The following is a 12,674-nucleotide window of genomic DNA, read 5'->3' on the forward strand; positions in this document are numbered from 1 at the left end:
AGTGGAGCTCCAGGGATGGCGGGACTGTACAAAAAAAAAGAATGATTCTATATAAACATACATGCTTGGCTTAGAAATACCGCCGATAATAATACTGTCAAAAAGAATTTTGTTTTTGACAGATAAGTCATATTTAGATATTTTTTTAAGAAGAAAAAAAACATGTCTTAATAGAGGGCTTCTATAAGTCTGTTTCCGAAAATAAAAAAGTTCACTACTACTTTTTTTTCACAATAATATAAAAATAGCACTAAATTAAGAAAAGGTTTAATACTGATGTGACATTTGAATAATGACTTAGGAAAGAAACTAGGTTAGGTCTTGGGAAGAGAGACAAGTAGTTCTGAGCATTGGTATCCCTCTCTCAGACACTTGTGGGATGCAAGGTGAACTGATGGTGGTACTGAATAGTAAGTGTCAAAATGAGTGTTTTTCTCTTACTTTCATTCACATTTTAAAATGGATATTTGTCAGTTATGGTTTTAACGTACTAATTTCCCTGCCCAGCAGAAAGTTGCTACTTCCATTTTATTGCAGTGTCTCCCTCTACTCTATTTCTTCTCCTGTCTGGCTGTGGCCATCCTCAAGAGAAGAAAAGAGGACTGTCAGCACAAGTGGGAGAAAAGAGCAAGTTTGAAAAGACCTAAAATCTGCACTGGCCTTTGCCTCGGAGGGAAAGAAAGCTTATGTTTCTGAGAGAGAACACTGGTGTGGGGTTGTGTAGGAGGTTAGGGGGGTGGATGGTCTTTGCTGCACCCCTTGATGGAGTGGATAATTGAGTCTCGACCAAACTCTGTCAGCCAAGCTCGGAAGCCCCTTTTCAGCTCAAAGAAATGCAGTGAGAATGATGAAGTGAGAGAGAGAAAGTGAGAACAACAGAGAGTGAGAGAGGATGGAGGAGAAAGAAAATCCTGGGCTCCCTCAGGGGGGGAAAAGCCGCTATTGAAAAGCTATTAAACTTGCATTTAGCAGGATTGATTGGAAATGAAGAGGCCTATTAAAACCAAGGGACAAGAGGACAATAGTGTGTTTCTGGCCACCGTATGTTGCCCTCCTTTCACCGTCTTGCTGGCCCCCCTGGGGTGGGGCCCCCTACCCTGTCTGTTTAAACACCCCTGGTCCAAAGAGAGAAGTTTCAGAGGGGTTTAGCACCAGCTGAATAGATCCCTCTTTATCCACCACTGGCACCCTATTCTCCTATTTAACCACACCGAAATAAAAGGGCAAAGAAAAAGGAGGAAAGGCAGCAAAAAATGGGGGGACGGTCCATTTCTTTTTGAAGAACCAGTAACAGCCCTCCCCTTCTAAAATCTCTCTTTTCCCCCCTCACTTTCTCTGAAATCTCATGTGAATGGATTAGTTACTTCTGGCTGGTTGCCATCTTTCTACTTTCAAGAGGGCTCATGATGCACCAGATCCAATCATGAAGCTCTTGCAATGGAGAAACTGAAATGTGTGTAAGATGGCCGTGTGTGTACATAAAAGTGACTGGGATAGTGAGAGAGATAAGGCTGTTTGTTGTTTAGTCTGGGTGCATTTATTGCGTTTTTTTCAGTAGGATGGAGAGCCTCTATGCAAATTAGGCAAAAAAGACAGAGCAAAAAATGTTGAAAAAGGGGAAAGAAGGATGGCAGCAGAGCCTAAATAGAGGGAAGGCAGTGAGGCGGCAGGTGCCTTTCTCAGCCCGCTATGGATGGCTCTCATGGGACGCTGAAAGCTCCTTTGATTGTTTAACATACAATTTTACTGAAAAACACCGCTTCCCCCACCCTGGGAAGTAGTAACAGATTCTCTGGCTCAACGGGACATTTTTTTCCATGTCATTCTATGCAGGTTGCCATATGGGCATAGGAAAGAGTTAAATAAGTCATGACCAGCTGACGCCTAGACCCCTTGCCAATTGCAGAAAACCAAACTGCTGTAAAAATGTGTTATGGACTGCGCTTTTTTTTTCTTCCAACTGGAAGATGATGCAACATAAGCCTTTTCTGCATCAATCAGTTAGCGAAATGCCACTCGTTGGTCTTGGTTAAAAAAAAAAAAAAAAAAACACTAGCACAGCGTGTGACCAGTAGTGAAACTTCACTTAAAAGAGCGTGTTGGGAAGGCAAAGTGGTTTTAGATCAGTGTAAAAGGGTAATATGTTCCTAGAGCCCAGTGCATGGGTACTGCAAGGAAAATTGTGTTTCATTGTGTATCTGGAAGAGTATTACCAGCTGCAGAGAGATGGTGAATGTGAGCTGGAATGGCTCTTGCTGATTCAGCGCTAATATACTATCGCACTAATGTGTTCTGTGCTTTCCCATCTCTCTCCCTGTACAAAATCACTGACCTGAAAGCTGGACTGGTTAGAGCAAAATGACAGATAGGCTTCAGCATTAGGAGGGAGAATCTTGCTGCAGTTTACCATGGTGATCCAACTAGCTACTGGTCCATTTCCCAGAGACAGAATGATACAAAGAAAAGTGGCACTTCTACATAAAAAAAAAAAAACGGAAAAGGAAAAAATGCCATGGCATGCCTTTTTAACCAATTTGCTGAAAGCAGTACATGGTAGATTGAAGCCTGTCATTGCATTTGAACAATGTTATGAAGTCATAAGCCCTTAAGCATGCTTCAGTTTCACAATGTTCGATGTAAATTACGTCATCAATGGGTCCACATAGAAATACATGCTTATTTATGTATTTATGTGCAGTCTTTGATCTGCTACATGGATCCACTGTACTCATTATACATATTTGCATCTAAGTATCAAACAATAACTATGGTATTAATGATTTGTTTTTTTTTGTCTTTTCCTTCTGCAGTGTCTCAAGCAGCCTACTTTTCCCAGCAGCCCCAGGATCAAGTAGTGGTTGCTGGCCAATCAGTAACCTTGCCCTGTGTGATTGTGGGATACCGGGGCATGGTACAGTGGACCAAAGATGGTTTGGCGCTAGGCGGTGAACGAGACCTACCCGGTAAAAATACTTATAAAACAACAAACATAGAAATATTATGAAGTTCTGAAGTTAGTGAGTCATTCTATTCAACAGTGCTTTTTAACAGTCATTTTTGAAAATCGAGTTGAAAGGTGAAAAAATTAAGTCAACGTAATTCATTTTCAAGGTGCTTCTAAATGGTGCACTGGTTTGTAATTAGCTAGAAACCCACTTTCCTATATGTCAACCAAATTTAGAGCAAGTAGCAAGGCAGAAATGATGCCGTTCCCCCAGGAGGTACACAATGCTTATTGAAGTGCATTTACCAAGGCTTAGTCTTCTCTTATCTTCATCTTTTTTTTTCCAATTAACAACTGGGAGATAAAACCAAACATAGATTGGCAGGTAAAGGGCAGCCTCCCTTTACTGCAGCGGATGTGTGTTTGGCTAATGTCACTGCCTCGCTTCCTCAGCTGTATTGAGTGAAGAAACGGGAAGGCAAACAAACACCACGGCTAATGCAAACTAGCGTTTAATTTGTCTAATCATCTCAGCCGTCTGCTAGGGCTGAGGTGGAGAATCAATCACCGCTCATGTCATGCATTGACATTTAAAATGATTTCCCCAGCAGCTTTGAAGGTAACAACCTGGACAGTAAAGGTAGTCTCTGTTGGCTGGCTGCATGAGCGAGGGATCTCACATGCTGTCACTGACCTAGTGACACAGGAGTTTTAACATGCATAGAATAGTGTCTCAAAACTAGCCCTATCTGTGATGGTAATATGTGTGTGTATATCTCTAACAGTGACTTTTGTGTGGATCAGGTTGGGTACGTTACTCTCTGATGGGAGACCCGCTATCAGGAGAGCACAGCTTGGTGATCGATTCAGCTGAGCTTGGCGATGATGCGGTCTACGAGTGTCAAGCCACGCAGGCTGGGCTGCGATCACACAGAGCCAAACTAACGGTGCTGGGTAAGAACACTGTGTGTGTGTGTGTGATATGAGTGAGTGAGTGTGATTGAGAGCGAGAACAAACCACTGCGATATAACTCTCCTGCAGCTGATTAAAAGCAAGGGGAATAGAGCATTCCTCATAGTCCCCAATTTCATTAACAGTATTTAAAATACTGCCTCGAATGCGTAACACTGCAAATTTCACCGCTCCGCATAAAACACTTCAGAGATCCCACCCCCATGCAATCATAAGTCAAGCCTTCATTATTTATTCACAATTTTAAATCACGCCACAACAGAACTCGTTTTTTCAAACAGAGTGAAACTGAGTCGACAGAAACACTGAGGAAATTATCCATCCCCCACCTCACTGTTTCTTTCCCTCTCTCTCTCTATAGTCTACTGACACTTAACACGGTGAAGGGCCAAGGAAATGTGATTGCAGCAGTCACAAATGACTTGCGTGAATGGTTAAAAGTCAAAGTCTGCACAGTTAGCACATTCTACAGTGACTCACGGAATTCATCAACCGCGGGGCTGCTTTTACATTAACGCAATGTGATTGATCTACATATTCTCCGGCATTTAGCGACAGTGGGTGGGGGGGTGAGGAGGGGGGAATGATCACTGGGGATTTTAGCTCTGTGCTACATTGCTGACACCTGGTGGCCCAGCTTGGACGCAACAATGTTTTGTAGTACCTGATAAACAGATTTCCACTGCAGTGTAAGAATATGAAGGGCTAAAATTACGAGACATTAAAGATGTAGCACTGAGACAGAGAAAGGCCAAGTTTGTTACTGCACAATAAAAGAATTCTACAGCTAATTGAACAAAGTTGGCACAGCCACACAGACTCAACGAAGAAAAGTAGGGCTACAACAATAGCCTTTGTGCACACTGCCGATGTTTGGCGCACTGACTAGAGCGTAGCGAATATGCCAGCTCCTGTGTGCAAGGAATAAGGTGTGTGCGCACGTGTATGTGAGCGTTCATGTGTGTATGTGCATGTAGGGGCATGTGGGGAAATCAATGCAGCCGGATGAGACCAAAGCAATCCAACAGAGTCAAAGAAGTCAACGGCAGGAGTGCAGTCGAGGGAATCCACATGGAAATTAGAATCACCTCGCACACGGATTCCATTAGCGCTTGGGCAAGACCAGCGAAAAGACCTCTGACAATTCTGATACAAAAACAGAAATTGCTTCGGAGAAAAGGAACAGGACAGACGGAAGAGTGCCTACCACAGAAATATTTTTTTTGCGTGTTTCTGTGTGTACAGCGAGATGGACACCTTCATCAAAGGTGGCAGACACTATTTGCCCAAGGCTTGCACACAGGCATGCAAACAAATGAACAAATCAGTAATTCAGATGAAACGGGCCTGCGGCGGAGTACCTGTAAATAGACTCATAATGGCAAATCTCAGCCATGTTAAAAGGGCATGAGTACTGTCTTAACCTCTTTTCAGAGGAAGTCGATCTCTCTCAATCTCTCTGTCCATTTACCAGCTTGTTCCGTATAGGTCAAACTGGCAGAATTAAATGATTCTGCGCTGCAGTAGGGATGGATTTAGAGTATGGCTTTAGATATGAAAATACAGCACACGTAATGTATGCTAGCATGCATGCCACTTGTGGGTTCCCATAGTGATTGGACACCTGTACATTTCAGGCTAATACTGACATAGACTGCAATAATTGAAAGGTAAAAACAAGTATGATGTAGTCTTGAAGAAAAAAAAAAAAACGTTCCAATTTTCTTTTCAGTGCCACCTTCAGATCCTGTAGTGGAGGGAGGGCCAGTGGTCCGTCTCAAAGCTCATACATCTCATAACCTGACATGCCGGGCATCTGGAGCCAAACCTGCCGCAGAGATTACCTGGTACCGAGACGGAGAGATAATGCATGATGCTGTCTACTCAAAGGTGAGATTTAGACGCATCAGTCTTTATGGCAGATGTGACAGATGTGAGCGTTACTATGGCTGATTACAACTTAGGATCTCTGTCTTTGCCTTTACCTGTCATTAGCTCATACCCAAAAGTTGCGGAAACCCTCTTGAATTCAATCTCTGTATGTCTCATCCTCATCACCCTACCTCAAGCTGCCTCCTTTTGTGCCTCTATTTTCTCTCACTCTCGCTGTTGCTCTAATACTCGAGCATAACTGGAGCATGTCAAAGCTCAGACAGGCATAAGCGTTTGATACAGTTTCCGCTGAGAGAGAAAGAGCAAAGAAGGGAGAGAGGGAGTGAGAGAAGAAAAAGAGAGAGAGAGAGAGAAAGAAAGGGAGAGAGGGTGGGAGAAGAGAGGGGAAATCAGCCACAACAATGCCGAAACACAATGGGAAGTGCAGTGGAGCATGAACCGGCTGCAACTGCGAAAGTGTCACATTTGTCATGCTCTCTGACCACGCTAAACGACACTAAACGACACGTTTAAGGGGGCAAGAGCCAGCAGTGAATTGAGGGAAGAGGAGGAAAGCGAGAGAGAAAGAAAGACAGATGAAACTCGCAAAGCAGATGAGGGAAAAATGAACAGGAGCAGCTTGTTTAAGAGCGAGTTGGAAAGCTCAAAACCATTTTGATTTAAGCTGGAGAAGAAAACGAGGAGGAAAGCCACATGAAGACACAAAGAACAAAGTGAAGGAATGCGAAAAAGGTAGACACAGGGGGGCAAGTCGGTGGGAGAGAGCAGATGAGCAATAAGAAAAGGACAGTGAGTGGTAAGGCTGATGACAGGCGGCGTCGTGACTCGATCTAGCGTAAAAATGCTTTCAGCGCATCGGAGGTTAAGCGCGTGACCTGCCATCGATTCACCCCCCAGGCTCTCCAGGGAACTGTCTTCCCATAATGCTCCTGCCCTAGTACAGCACTCTGTGCCCCCCCTTTCCCTCCAATCGTCCCAAACCTAAAACTGCGCCTGATCCTCCATTAAGGCTGTCTTGTACATTCAGCGGGCAGCAATTCACCTAGACTGTACACCTCTCCCCACTTAACCGTATTGATTTCTCACACACAATAAATAGATTTCGAAGATGATGTGCAGCAGGAAGAGCTGATAGGCAGATCTTTGTGAAAACGTGTTAACGGCAGAATGGGCCCGGCAACGTCGTAAAACACAGACGCTCACCTGCCTCGCTAAACTGATGGCGGCTTTAATTCTCTGCAATGCTCAGCCTACGGTGCTGGCACAGACTTGAGCTCAAATGGGATTATGGGCATCATGGGAATTCCTTATTAAATTAGGACTTGCATCAGGAAATATAGGACAATTAGATTAGGATTATCATGTCTGTGTGATTTTAACAGTGATAACAAGATAGAGGAACAGTGTGTTTCGTATCGACCATAACATTGTACTAGCCACTACGTCTCTTCTTATTTGAATCCAAAAGGTGTCAAATGTAACAGGAATTATGGATAGTTTTGTTAAGAGCTGCCTTTGACATTATTTTCAGAACATTTCATTCTGTTTTCAGAGAGCTACAGTGATTTGTTCCACTAGCACTGATACTGTCTCAGTTTTTTAACTGGTTTCACACCGTATCACTGTCTTTTCAGACTTTGATGGAGGATGGAAAGAGAGAAACAGCGGTTAGCATGCTACCCATGGTGCCTGAGGACAGCGATTCTGGACGTACATACACCTGCAGGGTCCTAAACCCGGCCGCTCCAGCAGGTCGCCAAACTTCAGTTACCATCAGCGTTCAGCGTGAGTAGATTTTATTTTTATTTATTTTTTGGTGATGCAGATTATGTGGTACTTATTTCATTTATGCAGCCACAGCAGTGTTTTTTTTATATTTTCCGGAAACATGTTCCTTGTGTTTTAATGTATTCAGAATGAAAAAGAATGACTTTTTTTGGGGGGGGGGGTGTTCACTTTAAAAATACCACAGAGAGTTGTATTACAGTGTAAGATTAGTTATTCAGTAACTGTGAGACTTGGTTTAAATATATTTAAATGCCACTGTACAATTGCCTATTTATATGCAAGTTTTTATATGGTAAAAAAGATGTGTAATTGGACAGGGGAATGGATTTTTAAAAAAGGATTGTGACTTAGATTTACACACCTGGAGCTTGGCAGCAAAGTCATTGGGAAGGATTTGTAAAGCCTCTATTGCTGCAGTGAATCTAATCCTGCGTGTTTCCTTCCAGATCCTCCGTCTGTGACTCTCTCTGTTCAGCCTCAGACGGTGATGGAGGGAGCAAAAGTGTTGTTCATCTGCTCTGCCTCTGCCAACCCTGAGATCACAGGTTACAGGTAAGCACATCTAATATCACAACAGACTCAATGCATAATCCCAGATTATCCACTCCATCAGATTTAGGTTTGAGAGTAAATCCCAAATTGGATATAAATTACAGATCAAATGCTTTGTGCACAGTTGCTTCAGTGTTCGGTGTTAATAATAATTGTTACTTTAAAGGGTGTAACATCACAAAGAATGTACCAATGAATCTAATAAATGAATTAGCATTCATTATTATTATCGTTTTTATTGCAAACAGATGGTCCAAAGGTGGGGTTCCTATCTCAGAGGCCAATGGTGACAGCCTGGAGGTGACTGTAGACCACTCATACTTCACAGACCCAGTGTCCTGCGAAGTGTCTAACTCAGTAGGAAGTACTAATGTCAGCACCTTGGTGGATGTACAATGTAAGTACTCATGTGTTCATCCACCTCCAAATATTAAAGCAAAATTCAAGATGTTCAATCTATATTTCTCTGCTTTTTCGTTAGTTTCAAGGAAGCAAATGAAAATAGTCTATAAAATCATGAGGACAGATGCTTCAGAGATGTCTGTTGACCTATAAATAACTGAATACAAAGTGCTGGATGAATGACACAAGCTTGTAACTCACCTTTTTTTTAGTTGTGGCCACATATTTTGGAGTTGGATTCAGATTTAGATGTAGAGTGTCTGTTAAAAAAGATACACTTCATTCAGTAAACTCCAACAGTGGTGTTCAGATATAACCAGTCTCTTACATAATGTAAATGTGGCACTGCATGAAAAATGTTAATATACAAAAAGTAAATGATACACAGTCAAATCGTTTCCTTCAAAATTTGTAGAGACATACGTACCTCCCATATTGTTCCCTTGAAATGACATTTGTTTCCTACTTGTGTGCTTAATAGTGCTGTCAAACGATTAAGCGTGATTTATTTGTATCCAAAATGTTTAGTTTAAATGAGTGTGTACTATATTTATTATGTATTTATAAATACAAACACATGCATGTATATATTTAGGAACATTTTTATGTTTTTCTATAATATATTTATATATATATATATATATATATATATATATATATATATATATATATATATATATATATATATATATATATATATAAACTATATTTTGTTATTTTTAGTTGGACCCAGGTTGCTGACCGAACCAAAACCCCAGATAGTAGACATAGGGATGGATGCTGCTTTCACATGTTCATGGACGGGCAACCCTCCACTCACTCTGGCCTGGACTAAACAAGGCTCCAGTGTGGTATGACGACCTCTTCTTTTCTTCCTAAATATGGCACACCATCTGTTCAACAACTGTCACAGCAGTCCTGTTTGAATTATTCTTTGAGTTCTAGATGCATATTGAAGCATATAGAAGGATTGGGTTGGAATGATTCAGTAAAAATGTACGTTTTGTTTAACAATCTTTTGTTTACCCAGTCCAGTTTTATTTGACCGGGACATATATTTCATCTCTATTAAGCCAGTTTATTCAGTCGAAAAATGTTCATTAAAAAAGTTAGTGTCATCTCATCTCGGGCGACAGGATCATCCACCTCCAAAATCCCAATTTAACCCCTATCTGTACAGGAAAGCTAAAATGATTTTCTGCTCAGAGCTGGATGGTTAATGGATGACATTTCTGTTTACGGCGCATTTACAGGAGTTTGGCAAATGGATAAAGTGATTGCTAGCCTAAAATGAAAGTTTAGCTCCAGTAGATGTGTGAAATGCATCAGCCTATTTTGCTGTAAGTGTTTCTCTGCTGCTGCTTAATCAGATTTCATAAAGAGCCCGAGAAAGCAAACAAAAAGCGAGAGAGGAAGGAAAAAGAGAAGGAGAGAGAGAGAGAGAGAGAAAGTGGGAGGCAAAGGCTGAAAAGCCAGAAGGTTCTGATGAGGCAATCAGTTAATTTTGCCATGACTACATCCCTCCACCCAGCCCTTCCTGAGTATGGGGCGATCTGATCCACAAGTAGAGCGTTTACTTCATCGCCACAAGATATGGATTAATTGGCTAATTCGATGAGTGCTGGCGAATGAAAAATCGAGGCGAGTGCTAAACGGATTAATCACAGTTTGGCGGCGTTGAGAGGGGGAAGGAGGGGAAGGGGAAGGGAAAGAGGGTGCTCTAATGATCAATGGCTTCTAACAAGTGACCGCGGAGTGTGTATCAGGGCACCAGAGGCGAAGGAGCACAAGTATCTGCTCACACTCCAGAAAATTCCACACTGCCATTGTCGTAGGTTTAATTAGAGCAGTGGGTTGACTCAGAGGACCCAGGCTGGAGCGCTTTAGACAGTAATTAAGATTGCTGCAGACGAAATTACAGGCGGAGTCAATGCTTTCCCCTTGGTATTGGTGGCATTGGTCTTTCTCTTGTGTGAGCCACAAGCAACGAAATGGATGACTGGTGCTAATGGTAATAGCCATCTCTGAGGGCCACGGCTTGATCTGTCTGGAACAAAAAACTCACTGTGTCTCTACCCAATCTTCCCATCTTCATCCTGTGGAAATATTGACATGCTGTAATGATATTCATTCCACAACTTGCCGGAAAGATAAGACTTTAACAGGAAGCGAAAAACATCAATATCACAAACACATATAGACAGGCAGTGTCATACAGTCATTTGATAAAAAGCGTATAGTTATACTATACGTGTGGTAATCTCTAGGTAATTGACATGTGGTTTGTGCTGAACTCCTGCCTGATGCCCATATCTGTGGTCACTTCTGTGGAGAAATGTCTTGGTTTAGCAACAGATCTGACCAGGCTATTCTTGTTCATTTTATTTAACAGGTGCTCAGCAATAGTAACACCCTTCAGCTGAAAGCAGTTACACAAGAGGATTCTGGGACATACACCTGCAAAGCCATTGTGCCTCGGATTGGTGTGGCAGAGAGAGATGTAACTCTAACTGTCAATGGTAACTAAATGCTGCTCGTTCTTTCCCAATTTTATTTATGATATATTCTGTTTCAGAGTTGACGGCTTATGGTTAGCATACTAGGGTTTGGAACAGCTGTAATTTTTTAATCAGTGAATTGCTTCCCTAATTGATGAACTTCTTGAATACACAAGGAACATCAGCTCTGTGTCTTCCTTTAATTTCATTAGCACCCTTAGTCAGTATGATTTCTCTCTTTCACACCAACACTTCAGGCCCTCCCATCATCACAGCTGAGACAACGCAGCAGGCCGTCAAGCATTCCAAGGGCAAGCTGGAGTGTCTAGTGGGCAGTAGCCCTCCTCCTGACAAGATTGTAAGTATACATTCTCCTATTTCTGTATATGTGTGTTTGCTGGGTATCTGATGCTTAGTGTAGCCTTATTCCTGACAAGCTTGTTTGTGAGCCTTTCCCTTGAGCAGGTGCTTTCGGTGTGTGTGCACATCACACGCTCAAGCTCCCTTCCCCTCTCCCTCCAACAAGATCTCATGCGAGTCTCCTCTTTCCTTGCTCCTGTCTCTCTCTTTCCATATCTGACACCCACACAGATACACACAAGCACAGCTACACAGCCCCATTCCCCTATTAGAGAGCGCTCGATGAGAGGGCTGATCCTGTATCTCACCTTTTCCACCCTCAAGCGTGCAGAGGCGAACTGCACTAATGCCAGGGTCTGCAGAGAAGACCTCTGGCCCCCTAGGCTCCTTTCCAAAGGCGAGCAATTAGCGCATAGAACCACTGACCTCCCGTGACCCAATAGTACGTGGGAAGGCCTTTCAGTGGATAATTAGGGTCTAAGTTGGAGAGAAACCGAGAAGAAGGGTGAAGCATAGAGACGCACCGAGACAGATGGAAGTTAAGCAAGGGTAACTGAAAGCAGTTGATGCAAAGAAGGAATCAGAGACAAAGAAAAAACCCTCCTGATCCTGGAAACAGTGACGGGTGGGGATTTGGGGTGTTATTGGCTGTTATTTCTTCACCTGAGGCCAGTCAAGGGAGGACTTCTCAGACATGCTGTTTCACCTCTTTGCCAGAAAGGTGAAGTAAAAAAACAATGGCTTGTTCTCTCTCCCTGAGTAGCTCTGAGATCTCAGACTGACCTGCTGCTAGACAGGAGCTGCTTGTCTTCTCCCCACAGTTTTTCACACAGCTCTTTTTCACAAGCTGAGACTCAACATTGTTGGTAAACCAACTCGACATGACAGCATGAAAGAGCACAAGGAAAATTCCAATCTCTGACACTGAGTTTATGACATTAAATGTCTACTTCTGGGATGATAAATATTTACATTTGTCCATAACTGTTGTTCTGTCATTTTGGCCGGACCGGGCTTGAATATATAATGAGATTTTAAGTCTACCTGGAATCAAAGTTTAACACATGTTCATGGTCACACTGTAAATGATTTAATGGTGCATAAGAAATATAGATTTTTTTTGTCTTTGCAATTCCAAACTTTGCGTTTAAATCATAGTCGTTTCATAGTCAAATCAGCAAATTTGCAATTGTCATTTTATGCCTAAATAAAATGTTAGAATAGCAACACTTGCTGTACCTTACACCTTTCTCTCTCTTTCTCC

General features: G+C 42.3%; 1 protein-coding gene across 1 annotated transcript in view; it reads left to right on the forward strand.

The window, feature by feature from the left end:
• Positions 1-12,674, forward strand: part of kirrel3l (kirre like nephrin family adhesion molecule 3, like) — a 41,176-nt gene that overhangs the window by 23,358 nt on the left and 5,144 nt on the right. The window contains exons 2-10 of the mRNA XM_043258789.1: positions 2,811-2,963; positions 3,749-3,898; positions 5,650-5,807; positions 7,445-7,595; positions 8,045-8,150; positions 8,399-8,547; positions 9,276-9,403; positions 10,945-11,071; positions 11,308-11,408. Coding sequence (XP_043114724.1) covers positions 2,811-2,963; positions 3,749-3,898; positions 5,650-5,807; positions 7,445-7,595; positions 8,045-8,150; positions 8,399-8,547; positions 9,276-9,403; positions 10,945-11,071; positions 11,308-11,408 — 1,223 coding nt within the window. The remainder of the gene's footprint in view (positions 1-2,810; positions 2,964-3,748; positions 3,899-5,649; positions 5,808-7,444; positions 7,596-8,044; positions 8,151-8,398; positions 8,548-9,275; positions 9,404-10,944; positions 11,072-11,307; positions 11,409-12,674) is intronic.

This window comes from Puntigrus tetrazona, chromosome 15 (assembly GCF_018831695.1).
Source record: "Puntigrus tetrazona isolate hp1 chromosome 15, ASM1883169v1, whole genome shotgun sequence".
Lineage (NCBI taxonomy): Eukaryota > Metazoa > Chordata > Actinopteri > Cypriniformes > Cyprinidae > Puntigrus > Puntigrus tetrazona.